General features: G+C 41.7%; 1 protein-coding gene across 2 annotated transcripts in view; it reads right to left on the bottom strand.

Moving 5' to 3' along the window:
- FAN1 (FANCD2 and FANCI associated nuclease 1) overlaps window positions 1-17,760 on the bottom strand; it is a 46,662-nt gene that overhangs the window by 6,200 nt on the left and 22,702 nt on the right. For both annotated transcript variants that reach the window (XM_040342815.1, XM_040342816.1), the window contains exons 7-13: window positions 15,974-16,082; window positions 15,459-15,578; window positions 12,137-12,301; window positions 6,727-6,892; window positions 4,538-4,641; window positions 4,024-4,218; window positions 1,914-2,042 (exon numbers count right to left, since the gene is read on the bottom strand). In XM_040342815.1, coding sequence (XP_040198749.1) covers window positions 1,914-2,042; window positions 4,024-4,218; window positions 4,538-4,641; window positions 6,727-6,892; window positions 12,137-12,301; window positions 15,459-15,578; window positions 15,974-16,082 — 988 coding nt within the window. The remainder of the gene's footprint in view (window positions 1-1,913; window positions 2,043-4,023; window positions 4,219-4,537; window positions 4,642-6,726; window positions 6,893-12,136; window positions 12,302-15,458; window positions 15,579-15,973; window positions 16,083-17,760) is intronic.

The raw sequence follows: 17,760 nt of genomic DNA, 5'->3' as shown, positions 1-17,760 counted from the left end.
GCAATCCTCTTTTATTGTTCAGGGAAATAAAACAGACTTCCAGATAAAAAAGTCCTTGCTTGAGTGACAGGTTATTTACATATCTCGTGCACTAGCTTGCAGACATACACAGCTTCTGTAAAAAGTGCACAATTCACACCCCCCCCCCCTCCAGCTCTATGTATATTCTGATGGCTGTTGCATTTTCTCATGGCACTGAACTGTGACTCACCCCATATTTTGAAAACATTTAATCAAAACACAGGGGAGGGGATGTGAATTGTGCACTTTTTTTCCGAAGCAAGAACTTTGGTTTTTATCTGGATGTCTGTTGTGTTTCACTGAACAATAAAAGAGAATTGCTCAGAGCTGGATTAACTCTGTGTGGCAAGACTGGGCACACAAATGATAGGAAATCTTATACTCTACATTGTGACATAAAAAAAAAAAAAAAAATTGGGGTTTACATCCACTTTAAGGACTTTTTAAAATTTGCACTGCATATATTTGAATAGATACCAAGGATATTTCACATCATGCGAATCGTATGAGGTTCAAAATGCATCCAATTAACATATATGTGAATTGGGGATTAAAATAAAAGGTGTTCGCAGATTTCTTTCAGTTTTTCAGGGAAACAACATTACCTAAAAAAATAAGTTTTAGAACAAGGACAAAACCCTGATGATTAGTGTGCAATGTAAAACATCCTAAATGATGCATTTGCTTCTATATCAACACTTACTTTTATGATAGTGAGGATGTAGAGTTCTAAAAGATATACCGTATATACTCGAGTATAAGCCGAGTTTTTCAGCACATTTTTTTGTGCTGAAAATGCCCCCCTCGGCTTATACTCGAATCACCTTTTTGCGCCTGATCTCCCAGACTTTGGGGACCCGGTACCGGCCGGCAGTAAGTCCCCTGGACCCCACACATATAGCCCCACCGCAAGTGTGCAAAGTTTGTTGGCCGGGGAGCACCGTTTTTTTAAAGCCGGGCACCCCTTCCATAGACTCCCATGTTAAACGATCATATCTCCGGTAACTTTGGGGACCCGGTACCCGCCGGCCGTGCAAAGTTTGCTGTCTGAGGAACCTACAGCCCGGGGAGCACCGATTTTTCAAAGCCAGCACCCCTTCTATATACTCCCATGTTAGACGTAAGTCTAGGCATGGACACAGATAGACACAATGAAACATGGACACAGTGAGGCATGCACATGGACACAGTGAAGCAAAGTGAGGCATGCAGATAGACACCCTGGGCTTATACTCGAGTCGATACATTTTCCCATTTTTTTTGTGGTAAAATTAGGTGCCTCGGCTTATATTCGGGTCGGCTTATACTCGAGTATATACGGTACATCACTTTATTCCTTTACTCAGGGCATTTTCCATGTTGTCACCAGAAACCCCTTTCGTTGTATTATAAGGAACGTTCATTGGAATTGTGACATCTAGTGGCACACAATGTAATACGAAGTATAATATACAGTGTTAGACTTGGACACTACAATGTGGGCAAACCTTGGAAGCAGTGCACTACAATACTACTAGAAAGCAAAGTACTAAATGAGAAATCTGATGTCACAAACTGCATAGCATAGAGCAGGGAGCTGAGTGTAATCTGAGACCCAAGTGGAGGGGAAAGGATACATTCCTCCTCTGCCCAGTTTCAAGGGAAACATGCACAGCTGAAGCGGTCAATAACCTGCCATGTCCTGGAAGGGGGAAGCCCTCTCCAGGTACAGACTGTCTGAAGTGACTCATGCAGATAGAAGAATGAGAGAAAAAATAAATCAAACTAGGTGCTTTGGGTTGAGGCATGTACACACCATAGAAGGTTATGCTTTTTTCTTTTATTTCAGGGGTTCACAACCACTTTAAATAATAATTATAATCCACATAACTAACAAGCAAGAGTCCATTTACCTTATAGATTTTCTTTTGCGCATTCCACACCACCAGATCGGGGAGACCTCCTTTACAGTGCCGAATGTCTTTGGACATTTTCCTACACAATCCACTTAGCAATGATCCTCCAAGGCAGGACACTAGGCTCTGAAATGAGGGGATGTTGAAAACCGAGAATTAGGACAAATCTACTTAAAGTAATTGCCATTACAAAATAGCAAAAATATCATGACCTCTGTATGCGGCAACACATGCATCTTCCTCGGAGCACAGTCCCCAAATTCACTGGAATCAAGACAAGCAATCTTGCTTCACCTGAAGTGGAGCTGAATTTATCAACTGGCATCCTTGACTACCACATTAAAAATAATAAAATAAATAATAAATAAGAATAATGGGATGTGTAGTTCTACAACAGCTGGAGGGCCGTAGTTTGAGGATCCCTGCGCTAGAGTGTTCATTTTTAGTTTTTTATTTATTTTATTATTTATTATTATCATATGACGTCCTGTCATTTAAAGCCTCTAGGGCACGCGCGCACCCGTTGCGTCACTGGGAACACAGTGCGCGTGCCCGCGATGGTCGCTGGGCACCCGCGTTTGCCCAGTAACTGAGCAGGGACGTGGATCTGTGTGTGTAAACACAGAGCTCCACGTCCTGTCAGGGAGAGAGGAGACCGATCTGTGTCCCTTGTACATAGGGACACAGCATCGGTCACCTCCCCCAGTCACCCCCCTTCCCCCACAGTTAGAACACACCCAGGATACACATTTAACCCCTTCCCAGCCCCCTAGTGGTTAACCCCTTCCCTGCCAGTCACATTTATACAGTAATCAATGCATATTTATAGCACTGTTCACTGTATAAATGTGAATGGTCCCAAAAATGTGTCAAAAGTGTCCGATGTGTCCGCTATAATGTCGCAGTCCCGAAAAAAAATGCAGACCGCCGCCATTCCTAGTAAAAAAAAAAAAAAAAATTATTATGTCCCCTATTTAGGCAGTATAACTTTTGCGCAAACCAGGTTATTGCGATTTTTTTTTTTTTACAAAAAATATGTAGAAGAATACGTATCGGCCTAAAACTGAGAAAAAAATATATATTTTTTTTTTAAAAAAAATGGGATATTTATTATAGCAAAAAGTAAAAAATAGTGTTTTTTTTCAAAATTTACGCTCTTTTTTTGTTTATAGCCTAAAAAATAAAAACCGCAGAGGCGATCAAATACCACCAAAAGAAAGCTCTATTTGTGGGGAAAAAAGGACATCAATTTTGTTTGGGAGCCACGTCTCATGACCGCGCAATTGTCAGTTAAAGCGACGCAGTGCCGGAAGCTAAAATCTCGTCTGGGCAGGAAGGGGGTGTATGTGCCCAGTAGGCAAGTGGTTAACCAAGTTGTACAGTTTATAGGTCACATTAAGACCCCTTTCACATTTAGGCGTTTTTCATGCGGTACAGCGCTAAAAATAACGCTGCTATACCGCATGAAAAAATCATGCCCTGCAGGCTTCAATGTGAAAACCCGAAGGCTTTCACACTGAAGCGGTGCGCTAGCAGGACCGCTCCAAAAGTCCTGCTAGCCGCATCTTTGGAGCGGTATAGGAGCGGAGCTCCTATACCGCGCCTTCCCATTGAAATCAATGGGAAACCGTGGTTATTAACCCTTTTTCGGCCACTAGCGGGGGTTAAAACCTCACCGCTAGCACCCGAATATCGCGGTAAATACAACAGTATAGTGGCGCTATACCGTTACCGCACCTCCGCTGCCCAATGTGAAAGCAGCCTTCAGGTGGAAAAAGTTCTGGAATGATTTATCTTCGTCTTATTGTTTTTTACATCACAGAAACCTGACATTTTAACAGGGGTGTGTAGACTTTTTATATGCGCTGTATGTGAACAGCGCCTAACTCCATTATCTGCTATAATCACACAGATGAAAACGTATGGCTTTAGGTTACCTTGCCAGGTCACAAGGAATGCTTTCCTTTCTTTAAATCAATGTTTTTATTCTCTGTTGGCCTGTTAATAATTTAGAATTCTTGACCTTTCATAAAATCCTGGCTGCTGACTAGTAATTGCATCATGTCTGGTTACTTTGTAACAACACTTCATCCTACCGAGTGTTTACCTGGGCCTGCTGCAAAGAGGAGAAGCGTTCCCAGCTGACTGTCGCAGCGGCCTCACCTAGGTGTTCAGTCCACACATCAGCCATCAAGCTGTGCAGCGTCTCTGTGGAGGACTCCTGGAGCAGCTGGAGCCGACATTCAATGGCTTCCTTTCTGTTCTCATAAAAACAGTCTGTATATAGGTCCAGGGGGAATGCCTGCAACAAAAACATTACATGCTGCCATTAACCACAACTACAATCCAGTGCTTCCATTATATTTAAAGGCCTCTATATATCTTTAACTGGCTTTTCTTATGCACCTAGGAAAGTCATGTTCTCATTAACTGATCTAACATTTTTTCAGTGATCTAAGATCTTTTTCGAAGATGTGAAAATAAAAAAGGCAGCTGTAGACAAACTTTGCAAAAGAGCAAAACAATGGATGGTTTTAGCCGACTCAGCATATATACTATATGGTGCAATCTCAACATATTTTAGGCAAGCGGATTACTAATCAGTTTCTCATCAGACATACCTGGTAGGTATTCCTAAAGACGTCAGGAATCCCCTCCATAAAGATTATATCCCACATGAACAAGCCATACAGGGTACTGAACGTAGAACCTTCTCCATGAATTCCTACAAATGAATGGAAAGTCAATTTCCCCAGAATGACATGCCAAAGGGCTTTATCCAAGATACACCGCGTCCATAAGCAGAACACATCCTATACCTATCACTGGAGTTACTTTGCCTCTTAGTCCCAGCCTGAGATAGGGATTGCATGTTCAAAATAATTGAAGATGTAATTACTTAGGAGGTAGGGGTCGTAAATTAATATTTCAAATAAAATACTAACCTTAAAAGTAAAAAGAAGTAAAAGAGCTTATTCCCATGGGCAATGCGTATAAAAGGCAAAAAATAAAACCTATGTGGCTTGTGGCCAAAGTTATTCATCGTTTAAATGTTACAAAGAATATAACACAATATGTTGTGTATAAAAGACAATTAGCGCCACCTACCTAAAGTGTCATGTGCTATAAACTATAAAGTATACGAATTGGTACTCCACAGTTGCTGTACACTTCCAGTGAATACTACATATAAAATAAAAATTTTAATTTTATAAAAGAATTAGTAAAAAGGAAATCAAGGCTGCAAAAATTAAAAACTTACTAGATATAAAAACAAAAAACGCTTCATATATGTATTGGGAGCGTCCGCTCGCTCACCACCGTGGCAGTGTGATGTCACAGGCTTGGATTCTCCCCTTTGCACGTGTATCGACCTCTGATTAGTCTTCCTCAGCAGATACATATAAGAAGCGGTTTTTGTTGTTATATCTAGTAAGTGTCCTCTTTTAGCTGGGTTTTGAACCGCTTGCCGACCGCCGCACAAACTTATACGTCGACAGAATGGCACGGCTGGGCAAATGAGCGCATATATACACACACACACACACACATCTATCTATCTATATATATCCCCTTTAATCTGCCGCGGTGTGGTCGCGCTTGCGGACTCGATGTCTGCCGGTGTCCCGCGATCGAATCACAGAGCTGAAGAACGGGGAGATGTCATTGTAAACACAACATCTCTCCGTTATTGCTAGTGACATGTCACCGATCGTCTGTTCCCTCTCATCGGGGACAGCGATCAGCGACGTGTCACTCGTAGCCACGCCCCCTAACAGTTAGACTCACTCCCTAGGACACACGTACCCCCTTCAGTGCCCCCTACAGGTTAACCCCTAACCCCTTCACTGCCAGTGTAATTTTTACAGTAATCAGTGCTATAAAAATGCACGGATCGCTGTAAAAATTACAATGGTCCCAAAACTGTGTCAAGTGTCCGCCATAATGTCGCAGTCACGATAAAAATCGCTGATCGCCTCCATAACTAGTGGAAAAAAAATATTAATAAAAATGCCATAAAACGATTCCCTATTTTGTATACGCTATAACTTTTGTGCAAACCAAACGCTTATTGCAATTTTTTCTCAAAAATATGTAGAAGAATACGTATCGGCCTAAATTGAGGAATATATTTTTTATATATTTTTTGAAGATATTTATTATAGCAAAAAGTACTGAATTTTTTCAAAATTGTCGCTCTATTTTTGTTTATAACGCAAAAAATAAAAACCGCAGAGGTGATCAAATACCACCAAAAGAAAGCTCTATTTGTGGGAAAAAAAGGACGCCAATTTTGTTTGGGAGCCACGTCGCACGACCGCGCAATTGTCAGTTAAAGCGACGCAGTGCCGAATCGCAAAAAGTGGCCTGGTCTTTGGCCAGCCAAATGGTCCGGGGCTTAAGTGGTTAATAAAAGTTTTATAGCAGAGAGCACCAGGTCGGCTGTGTTTTTGATTACATGACGTAGGAGTCCTTTGAAGTGGAGATACATCTACGGAGTAATGCTGAGTAATCCTAGAGATCAACCCCCTATCTGTGAGGGACACATTGGGTGGAGTGGAGATCTTGAAAGGGAGAAATTGAACAGACGAGTCATGATAGAAAGGAAAGACGCTTGGGGAGTGAAAATAAAGAGTTAAATTGAGTCTTCCTGACTCATCCTTGAGGTGAGCAGATAAAATAGCTGGTGGTGGTGTGCACAAGCAATAAGAATTATTGAGAAGGACAGTGATTTGATAACACTGGAGCACTACTATCAAGATTTAAATACATTTCTGGGACATTTATTATGAACTAGCCGATAACATACCTTGATCATAGCCAAGTTCTCGATAATGGGCCAATGCCAATTCTTCTACGGAACACATGACTGTAGAGAGTGCAAAATCCTCACCCACCTCCTCTGCAATGTTCTCCATTATAAAGACAGATTTTCCCATGCCTGTTTGTGGGTACATCTTGCCTTTAATGGTAACCTATTAATTGTAAAATAATTAATCAGCATTACAAAGAATTAGATCAGTGTGTGCCACAGAGATAATAAAAAGGAAGGAAAGGTTCATGCGTACACCCAAATAACATTTTCCTTGGCTTGGATGAATTATTGCTATATGTGTCTCCTGGGGGTCAAAGGAAAGGCAAATAAGGCATTTCAGGAGAGAAGCGCAAAAAAAAAGTAGTTCTCAGCTCATGAAGAGGGCCTTACAGAGTGCGCCCATGAAATGGCCACAAACTTGGGTACCCTAAATTAACAATAGGTGTTGCTTTAACCTTTTCGCCGTCATGTAAAACCCCCAAACATTATATATTTTCTGAAGCAGAAACCCTAGAGCAGGGGTATCAAACTGGCGGCCCTCCAGCTGTTGCGGAAGTACAAGTCCCATCATGCCTGTGGCTCTATGCTTGTAACTGTCAGCCTTGCAATGCCTTCATGGGAATTGAAGTTCCGCAACAGCTGGAGGTGCACCAGTTTGACACCTGTGCCCTAGAGAATAAAATGGTAGTAGTTCCAAGTTTTTTATGTTACACGATATTACAGCAAAGGTTTAGGAAATGCAAAATTTCTGTGAAAAGTACACTAAAGTGAATTTTATGACATACAAACGCAATAAATTACCCACATTATTGATAAAATATAAAAGACGAGGTTGCGCCGAGTAAATAGATACCCACATGCCAAACCTTAAATTTGTGTGCGCCCGTGATATGGCGACAAACTTCAGTACCATATATTTATAATAGGCGATGCTTCAAAAGCCCCCTAGGTATCAGTTTAGTGTCACAAAGGAGGTCTTGTGCTAGAATTATTGCTTTCACTCCGGCGTGCATGGCAATATGTAACATGTAAAAAAGAAAATGTAGCGCCCAAAATGTAAATACACCCCTAAAAAGGGTGAATCTAGCGTGTACCCTAAAGGTAAAAGACTAATATTCAAAGTCTAATGCCTCTTCATACACTATAGTGAAATAGTGAAGTGAATAATGGGAGCTATGATGTGAGAAAAGATGCTCCGTCATATCTAAAGGATACGAGACACACTATTGCTCGTCTTAATGATGTGGTGTATAGTGAGGACATTATGCTGGTAACAGCAGACGTGTCCTCCCTCTACACCAGCATCGCCCATCATTTGGGCTTTCAGGCGGTGGAATGTTTCCTTCGTCGAAACGATAACATCCCGGTTGTACAGAAATATTTTATTATGGATCTGTTGAAGTTCGCAACTACCAATAACTATTTCTGGTATAATGGTGCCTTTTTCCTGCAGCAAAGAGGGGTCGCTATGGGTGCCAAGTTCGCCCCTAGCCTTGCTAATATTTTTATGGCTAAATGGGAGGAGGATGTCGTCTATGCTTTAAACCGACCAGAAATTGTTCTCTGGGCACGGTACATTGACGACATCCTCCTCCTATGGAAGGGTGACCAGGACTCTTTGGATTCATTTATGGCCACATTAAACAACAATGAGGTGGGGATTATTCTCACATACGAGGCAAGTTTCTCTAACATCCATTTTTTAGACCTCGTTATCGAAGCCAAGAACGATCGTTTGGTAACTAGAACATATTTTAAAAACACCGATCGTAACAGCTATATCCCCACGGATAGTTGTCACCATCCCGCTTGGCTGAAGTCTATCCCCAAAAGTCAGCTGTTGCGTATACGACGCAACTGTTCTGACACCAAAGACTTCTACTTACAAGCAGAGGTCTTAAAACAGAGGTTTCTGGATAAGGGTTATCCAAGAGAGCAAATTGATGAAGAGATTCAACACATTGGTAGGGTGGACCGTACAACACTTACACTTGAAAGAACCAAAGCGTTACCAGATCCCAAATTTAGAAACGCATTTTTTACTACGTTCTCGAGTCAACATAAGCAAATTAAAAATATCATTTGCAAACATTGGGGGATCCTCAAAGAGGATCAAGTGTTGGGACCTTCCCTGCCAAACAATGCCACAGTCATCTATAGGGGTGCCTCTTCTTTAAAAAATCAGGTTGCCCCCAATGTTATTGATCCGCCTATAAAACCAACTTTTTTTCCCTTATCCAAGGGCTTTCACCCTTGCAGGAAATGCAAGGTATGCCTTGAGAATATTCATGGGAGAAAGAAAACCATTTCTTTCCGGTCTAGTGTTACTCAGATTGACTATCCTATGAAGCAATTTTCCACCTGTGCTTCTACATATATAGTTTATCTGATCACCTGCCCTTGTGGAAAACAATATGTGGGCCGTACCATCCGCAGTTTTTCCACAAGGGTAGGTGAACATGTTGCAAAAATCAAGAAAGGCAACGATAAACACACAGTGCCTAGACACTATTTACAAGTTCACAATAAATCATTGATAGGCACTTCCTTTTTGATTATTGACAAATTTGTTCCCCACTGGAGGGGTGAACCGAGCACCAGAGGAGTCTCGAAGTTAGAAGTATATTGGATTTATACCCTCAAGAGTTACGCCCCTTTTGGACTCAACGTCGAATGGGACGTGAATGCTTTTATTAATCAGTCCTAACTTTATTATTCATTTTGTGATTCTCAGTATCATTTACCTTGTCATACCTGGTCTTTGTTTTCTCTGATTCGTCAAGTGTTTGTGGTTCAGAGACAATATATTAGGTGTCTGGGAGGTTTTGAAGATGAATTTTGATTTTAATTTTTAATATTTAATTTTCATATGTGTATGTCTTTTTAATTATCACATTTCTAAGTGGGGCCTTTAGTTCACCTCCTTGATTGCTGGCTTTCATCTGATTCATAAATAGTATTTATATACTGATTATGTGCGTTCTCTGTAAAGTCCAATTAGATTGGGGTGATTCAGGATGACCTCGTAAAACCCCGGTGGGTTCTCTTCCATCTTTGGGCTGATATATGACGCTGTGTGTCCCGGAGCGTCTGTGTTTTGATACTGACGTCTGCCTGTGATATGCCTGGAACGCATCGTGGAACGCGGCGTACGGCGCTGACGTCATGACGCTACGGAAGGGCTGCTGATTAATGCCCATTGATTGGCTGACTATCACATCTCCTGCCTGTCAAGGAGGAGGAGGGGGGAGTGACTGAATCATCCTGGACGTCCTAACGTTTAATACGTCTGGACGCTGGCGCTTTTGACGCTAAGCCCCGCCCCACTACTTCCGGCTTTTGGAACGCAGACGACGTTTCCGGTTCCCTACGATGGAACGCACGCCGGTTTTGATATGGAAGAACAGATGTCAGCAATCAGGGACCTGGATGTAAGGTATTTAATGCAATGGGGGGAGCAGAGGAGGTCCAGATACCCCAGTAGAAGTCCGTGTAGCGACGAAACCGGTCGGGTGATTACTCCACTGCATTCCCATTGCACTCTCAACTTTGTTGGATATACTCCCTATACCTTTACCCAAGGTGGGAGTTTGCTGCCATAATTCACTTAATTTTTACTTGTGCTATTTTTTCTTTTGATTACTAGCTAAGTGATCTATTTTTTCCTGTGTGACTTTTTGAAGTTTTTTCATATTTTTACTGCATGTGTATATTTGCAATGTTTTTTTTATTAAATGTTTTTACACTATGAGGAGCACCTCTATATTTTTCCTTTTTTACCACTTTGGGTGTTTTGAGCTACTATCGATCAATCAACTTTGGTTATCTACCTTGAAAAAACAAGCGCTTCATTAACCATTTCTGGATTGGACACGCGGAGTGAGGACCACTGGACCCAGACAATCGGTCTATACAAGCCTTGATGACCCTCCCACCGTATGGTGGTTAAGAGGGTCCACCATTTCTGGTAAGGGTACCCACCCATTTATCTATTTTCGTGTCCAGTGCTGAAGATTTCTTGGTATTGAAGATTTTGCTCCACCCAACACTGAAAGTTTATTTGCACAAGTTTAGACTTTGTCCTTCTTGGCAGACTCTGTGATATTTGCAGGATTGAGTTCACGCCTTCTAGATTAAGGCACATTTGATCAACAGTGGAACGTTGGCCTTGGAGGACTGTCTTTCTTTGATTTTTGCATACTATATTTCTATATATAAGTATGGTGATCACACCACAGTTATTTCACATATGTATTTTTACCTGGTGATTTTTTATAGCACAGATTTGTACGTAAGGTTTTGATATAGGTGCTTTTTTCTCACATCATAGCTCCCATTATTCACTTCACTATTTCACTATAGTGTATGAAGAGGCATTAGACTTTGAATATTAGTCTTTTACCTTTAGGGTACACGCTAGATTCACCCTTTTTAGGGGTGTATTTACATTTTGGGCGCTACATTTTCTTTTTTATATTTTTCACCTTATATCCACATGGTATGTTGGCAGCCTGATTCACGTTAAATATTTGGTTTGCGCATCGTTATACATACACTTAATATGTAACATGTGCATCAGTCATTGTTTTCACGCGTAGGTGCCCCTGATGCATGCGTTTACATCCGTATGTGGGAGTGGGGGAGACCTTCATTTTTTTTGGGGGGGGGGGGGGGGTTTTGTGTGCTTGGGTGTAACAATTTATTGGTAGTACCGGGGGTGTATGAGAGCAATCGGGTGGCAATCGTGCTGCCCGAAAGCCCTCACCTGACAGGCAGGAATCTGCTCGTCAGTTTCACATACAATCCCGATGGTTGCAACCACCAGATTGTATGTACTACTCCCTGCTGTCAGGTCCGTATGACGTACGGACCTGGCAGCGAAAGGTTGTAACGTGTAGCTCAATCAATATTTTTGTATGTAGGTGCCTCAACGTGCATGCTACATTCATATGTGCGTGTGGCAGGATCAAAGTTTTTTTGTGGGGGAGGGGGTTGTTTTAGGGGGCCGCAGTGCCCAGGGAAAGTGACAGCCTAACCCAGAAGTGTAATGTAATGCATGTTGCTTCTAGGTTCTTACTAGGAACTTCAGTGAATGGACGCTCACTGGTCTCCCACCCCTCCCCTAGGCCACACCGCCATGGGGTTGTGGATGCACAGATTGCTTCGTCCTGACAGACAACACACTTACAGCAGCTGAGGGTTTTGTGTACCCCCCCCCCCCCCCCGGTTGCTGTCAACATATGACATACTTTTGGTGGCAACAAAACGGTTAAACCCTGTGTTCTAAACAATACATTATAAGGAACCCTCAATAACTATGGTGACACTTGCAGATCATCTTTCCATCTATATATCCAGCGCAAACCACAGTGAGATAAAAAAAAAAGTGAGTCAGTAATCTTACATGAGGGACATCCTCCACAATGATCTCTGGTAGATTGTTGAGCATCTTGTGGAACTTCTTGCAGCTTGGAGACTCTCTCATTCTTACAGCTCGTTGGTAGAGAGAGAGCCGATGACCGGTACGTATGTATGGATCTGACAAGCCCTCCAGGATAAAGGTGATTGCCTGGGAAAACAGCATAGAGGTAACAATCATTTGTGTTTTTGTTTTCATTGTTACAAAGCTCATAGGTTACAGGTTACATGTAACAATTATTTTGGGTAAATTGTAGAGATGCAATACTAAATACCAAACCAATGGTATTTACATCTAACCAGTGGACAATACACTACATGGAGCCATCACACCACCAATCAGATGTCTGAACAGCACTGCTGACCACCTCTGTGATTACTACCACCCTCCAATAGCGGTTTAAATGTGTTCAATACAGTGTGCCCGTCTTTAGAGCTATAATACTTTGTCAGCGCTTAAGTAAATGCAGGATTTGAGCCGACTTTGAGCAGAGGTGAATATTCTAGGCAGTGTACGACTTTCACAGAGAGCTGAACAGAAGGTAAACTGCAAAAGCCAATATAAGTTACCACAGGGTCATTAAATCTTACACCAAGGAAATAAGCACATGCATGGACACCAGTTTTGTGCACTAAACTAAGGGATAACCCAAGAGCAACAACAATGTACAGTTTCTAACTCAAGAAAAAGATACAAAATGACTAGCAGGGGTAGCAGTGAGCATGCGCTCAGAAATCCCTGAAATGTTCACAGTTTACCATTGAGGAGCCAAGCATCGTAATCACATACTATTCTAGTCTATTAGGAAGAATCCTTAAGCCGTGTACACACGATCGGTTTGTCTGATGAAAACAGACCGGTGGATCGTGTGTGGGCCCCATCATTTTTTTTTCCCCATCGGTGAAAGAAAAATAGAACCTGTTTTACATTTTTGGATAAAAAAAAAATGACCATCTGTGTGGAACTCAATCGGACAAAAATCCACGCATGCTTGGAAGCATTGAACTTCATTTTTTTTTCGGCTTGCCGAAGTGTTGTATGTCACCGCGTTTTGGCACAGTCGGATTTTTGACTGATGGTGTGTAGGCAAGACTGATGAAAGTCAGCTTCATCAGATATCGGACAAAAAAAATCCATCAGATTAGATTCCATCAGATATCCGATCGTGTGTACAGGGCTTTAGAATTGAAAGGATAAACACAGTGTAAAGTTGTCCAAAGGGATGTTTTCACAACATAACATCACTATAAAATCAAATCCGTTTGAGACGCATTATATCTTTTTGCCTTATGTTCCGATTGTAGTTTACACTCAGTTGTGAGCATAAGTTCTTCTATTTGTTTATCTCTTCACTGGGAGAACTAATAGGACAACCCCAGTAATGAAATAAATGTAGGCTGCTTAACTAGTTGAGCTTCGGAATGTTTTACCCCTTCATTAAAAGAGCATTCTATTCAGCACTACTTTACTTTAAGGTGGTTGTAAACACTTCCAGACCACTATTCCCTGCAGTTAAGCCTAGATTAAGGCTTACCTGTAGGTGCAAGAAATATCTCCTAAACCTACATGGTTTAGGAGATATTTGCAAAACGGCGCAGGTGCACTGAGCGTGACATTTCTAACAGCGATCGAGCCGTGAGTGGCGCCTCCCACGCGGGAGTAATTTCATCTCTTTTCCGGCCAGTCACATCGCCAGAGCTGCGATACCCGGAAGTCACTCCGGAAGAGATGGCGGCAACGGAGGAGGGGAATGAGGACCGAAGCGGGGGCTTCGATCTCAGTTAATTCATAAAGAGCTAGTATGCCATGCAGGGTGTATTTTTTTTTTCAGAGAGTTTACTTCCTCTTTAACTGACAATTGTGCGATCATGCAACACTGTAAGCAAACAAAATTTATATAAATTTCTTTAACACAAATAGAGCTTTCATTTGGTGGTATTTGATCACAAATTGGTTTTAAATTTTTTGTGAAATAAACAAAAAAAAGACTGGAAATGAATATATATATTTTCTACTTTGCAATAAAACATATCCAATAAAAAAACTAAAATCTAACTTCTTCATAGATGTAGGGCACAATGTATTCCGCAAACATCTTTGGTTAAAAAAAAAAAAAAAAAATCTCAATAAGCATATATTAATTGGATTGTGAAAAAGCTACAAACTATGGCGTATATACTAGAATTTATGCAGCTATGGCTTTATACTAGTATTAGTGGTGATCAGCGACTAATAGTGGGACTGTGATAGTGAGGCAGGCAATCTGGCTGGCTGGGAGGTACACCAACATCAATAGTGACACTAATCCAGTGATAATACACTGTCACTGTACTAATGACACTAGCTGGAAATGGATTAACATATAGGACAACCAAAGGGTGTGCCTAACAATGTGTAATGTGTGCAATATGTGCTGCTTTTACTTTACCATCTGTTTTTTTCTCCCTGCTTTGCAGAGAGAATAAACAGACAGATCATCATTTACAATACAGAGTTCTGTGTTTTTGTAGACACAGAACTCTGTGTGTGATTGGCCACAGCCGATCAGCTGACTTCAGCCATAATCAGCTGCCAAACTTGTGCTGTGTCCAATCACAGAATGGGTTGGCAAGGGTGCCCGCATATGTGCCTCCAAACCAGAAGAAAGGCATTGGCGTACAGGTATATTGCCCAACCTGGAACTGCCACCCACTCGCAGTACAACTAATGTGGGCAGGCGGCAAGCGGTTATGTTGACAATGCCTAATGCAAGTTGCCTAGTTGTCATGTTGATCCACCTGCTTCAGTTCTGCAGGTCAGGGAGTCTGACTTTGCTGATCTTCAGGCTTCTTTCCAAGTTAGTACCTCACAGAGGCCCAGATTAACATAGAACTGCGGCGGCGTAACGTATCGTAGATACGTTACACCCCCGCAAGTTTTTATCGCAAGTGCCTGATTCACCAAGCACTTGCATGAAAACTTACGCCGGCGGCCTCCGGCGTAAGCCCGCGTAATTCAAAGGGGCGTGTGCCATTTAAATTAGGCGCGCTCCCGCGCTGGACCTACTGCGCATGCTCCGTTTTGAAATTCCCGCCGTGCTTTGCGCGAAGTGACGTCATTTTTTCGAACGGCGACGTGCGTAGCGTACTTTCGTATTCCCGGACGTCTTACGCAAGAACTGATACGCCGTCGTATCTCTTTTGTGAATCTGGCCCTAAGTACTCAAGTCAAAGGCAGTCAGACAACTAGAATTTTCAATGACTGCCACCGTATTTCTCTCAGTGCAACTTGTCATTAATATCACTGCAGAAAAACAAAGTGCACTTACCTTTTGTGTTTGCTTCAAATGTTGGTGTAAATTTAGAACCAGTCGATCCCACCACCGCCCTCTGCTGTCTGGACAATATACACTTTGAGACAATAGTACTTGTAGTAAATCCACGGCTTCCTGCAATATTAAAGCCACTTTGCATCACAAGGTATTACTTTAACTCTCAGGATCAAAAAAACAGCCAGTGGATTGAAGGTGATTTTACGTATACAAAAAGAAAGGAAAACTATGTGATCTCAATTGTATTTTATATGCACTTGGTCAGAACATAGGCAAAATCATAAGCTAAAATATAACCACAATAAAGTCGATGTGGTGGCAGTCTATTGTTAAAACTTTTAAGTACGAATGTTAACAAAAGCAGAATAAAAAAAAACATAAGACCATGATTAAAATGGTGATTGTTTGAATAGATTTTCTGGGCATAAAGCACACAGCTAATATCATCATATATAGTAATATAGAAAAACCTAAACAAGAAACATACCTGTTAAAGGCCAGAAAGAACATACCTCATAGAGATGCAATCTCTGTAAGATTTCTACACCTCGACATAGGATCCTTGTGTATACCCAGCCCACAGTAAAACAGCGCAGGAATAATGGCAGCTCTGCGTGGTACCTGTACAATGGACACCATGATAAATACCTGCACACTGGAAAATATTTTATACACAGATAAGTTGTGTGGCCTTTCCAGAGCACAGCAGTTCTGTTATAAGAAAGAAAGAAAGAAAGAAAGAAAGAAAGAAAGAAAGAAAGAAAGAAAGAAAGAAAGAAAGAAAGAAAGAAAGAAAGAAAGAAAGAAAGAAAGAAAGAAAGAAAGAAAGAAAGAAAGAAAGAAAGAAAGAAAGAAAGAAAGAAAGAAAGAAAGAAAGAAAGAAAGAAAGAAAGAAAGAAAGATAGAAACTCATAACATATGTTACAATTTCACACAACATATTGGCGCAATTCAAGAATGAGCATTTCTTAAGGTAAATGCTGGAAATCCATGCATTTTATTGTTAACTGATTTTCACTGTAACACAAACATTTTAAGGTTATGATCAAACTGTACGATTACATCAATGCTGGCCATATACAGAGAGATCTGCTTAGCTAGCTCCCCATCACCTCCTGATATCTAGGATGTTTGCCCACCCTCCCCCCCCTCAAAAGATTTCCCAGGCCGCCACTGATGATAACCTGTATAACAAGGTGAATCAACTTACTGCTCCAGAACAAATAGAGAGGACTAGTCTTACATATTTCGATCTCTCTTGTTCAGCTTCCGTGGGCTGAGATAAAATCACTTGATTTCTCTCTACAACGTTAAAGGATTAATTCACATTTACAAAAAAAATGTTTTGCATTTGCAATGCAATTTTTGCATTCATTTTTTTTCTAATGGACCTGTGAAGCATTGCACCCACGATCAGCAGATTGTGGGGCAGATTTACATAGAATTAGATCGGCGCAGCGTATCAGAGATACGCTACGCCGCTGTAACTTACTTTTGGCTGGTTCGAATCCTGGAAAAAATTTGTGCCGTAAGTTACGGCAGCGTAGTGTATCTCAGGGGGCATGATTAATTTAAATGAAGCGCGTCCCCGCGCCGAATGAACTGCGCATGCTTCGTTTCTAAATTTCCCACCGTGCATTGCGCGAAATGACATCGCAAGGACGTCATTTTTTAAACTTAGACGTGACTTACGTCCATCCCAATTCACGGACGACTTACGCAAAAAAAAGAAAAAATTCAAATTTCGACGCGGGAACGACGGCCATACTTAACATGGCAAATCTAACTATACGCCGCAAAAAAGCAGCTTTAACTATACGCCGGAAAAAGCCGACTAGAGACGACGCAAGAGAATGCGATGGCTAATTTGCATACCCGACGCGGAAAACGACGTGAACGCCACCCAGCGGACGCCGAACTATTGCATCTTAGATCCGAAAGGCGTACGAGGACGTATACCTGTCGGATCTAACCCAGATGCCGTCGTATCTTGGTTTGAGGATTCAAACCAAAGATACGACGCGGGTAATTTGAAAGTACGCCGGCGTATCAGTTGATAAGCCAGCGTACTCTGTCTGTGGATCTGGCCCTGTGAGTGTAATGCAACGATCCTGCAGACTGTCTGTGTATCTGTCTGGTCCTACCTCTGATACGTCCAAACAGACACACAGACGGGAAGAGAGAATGAATGACCGTAACGCTCAACAGTGCCATGGAAGTTCATTGAGAACTACAAGCAGACAGCTGAAAAAGCTGTTGGACCTTGTAGTTTTCACATTCACAGAACACTGTGAACGGA

Source organism: Rana temporaria, chromosome 3 (assembly GCF_905171775.1).
Source record: "Rana temporaria chromosome 3, aRanTem1.1, whole genome shotgun sequence".
NCBI classification, from domain to species: Eukaryota; Metazoa; Chordata; class Amphibia; order Anura; family Ranidae; genus Rana; species Rana temporaria.
The sequence above is the reverse complement of the archived record's forward strand: the minus strand, read 5'-3'. Positions and strand labels throughout refer to the sequence as shown.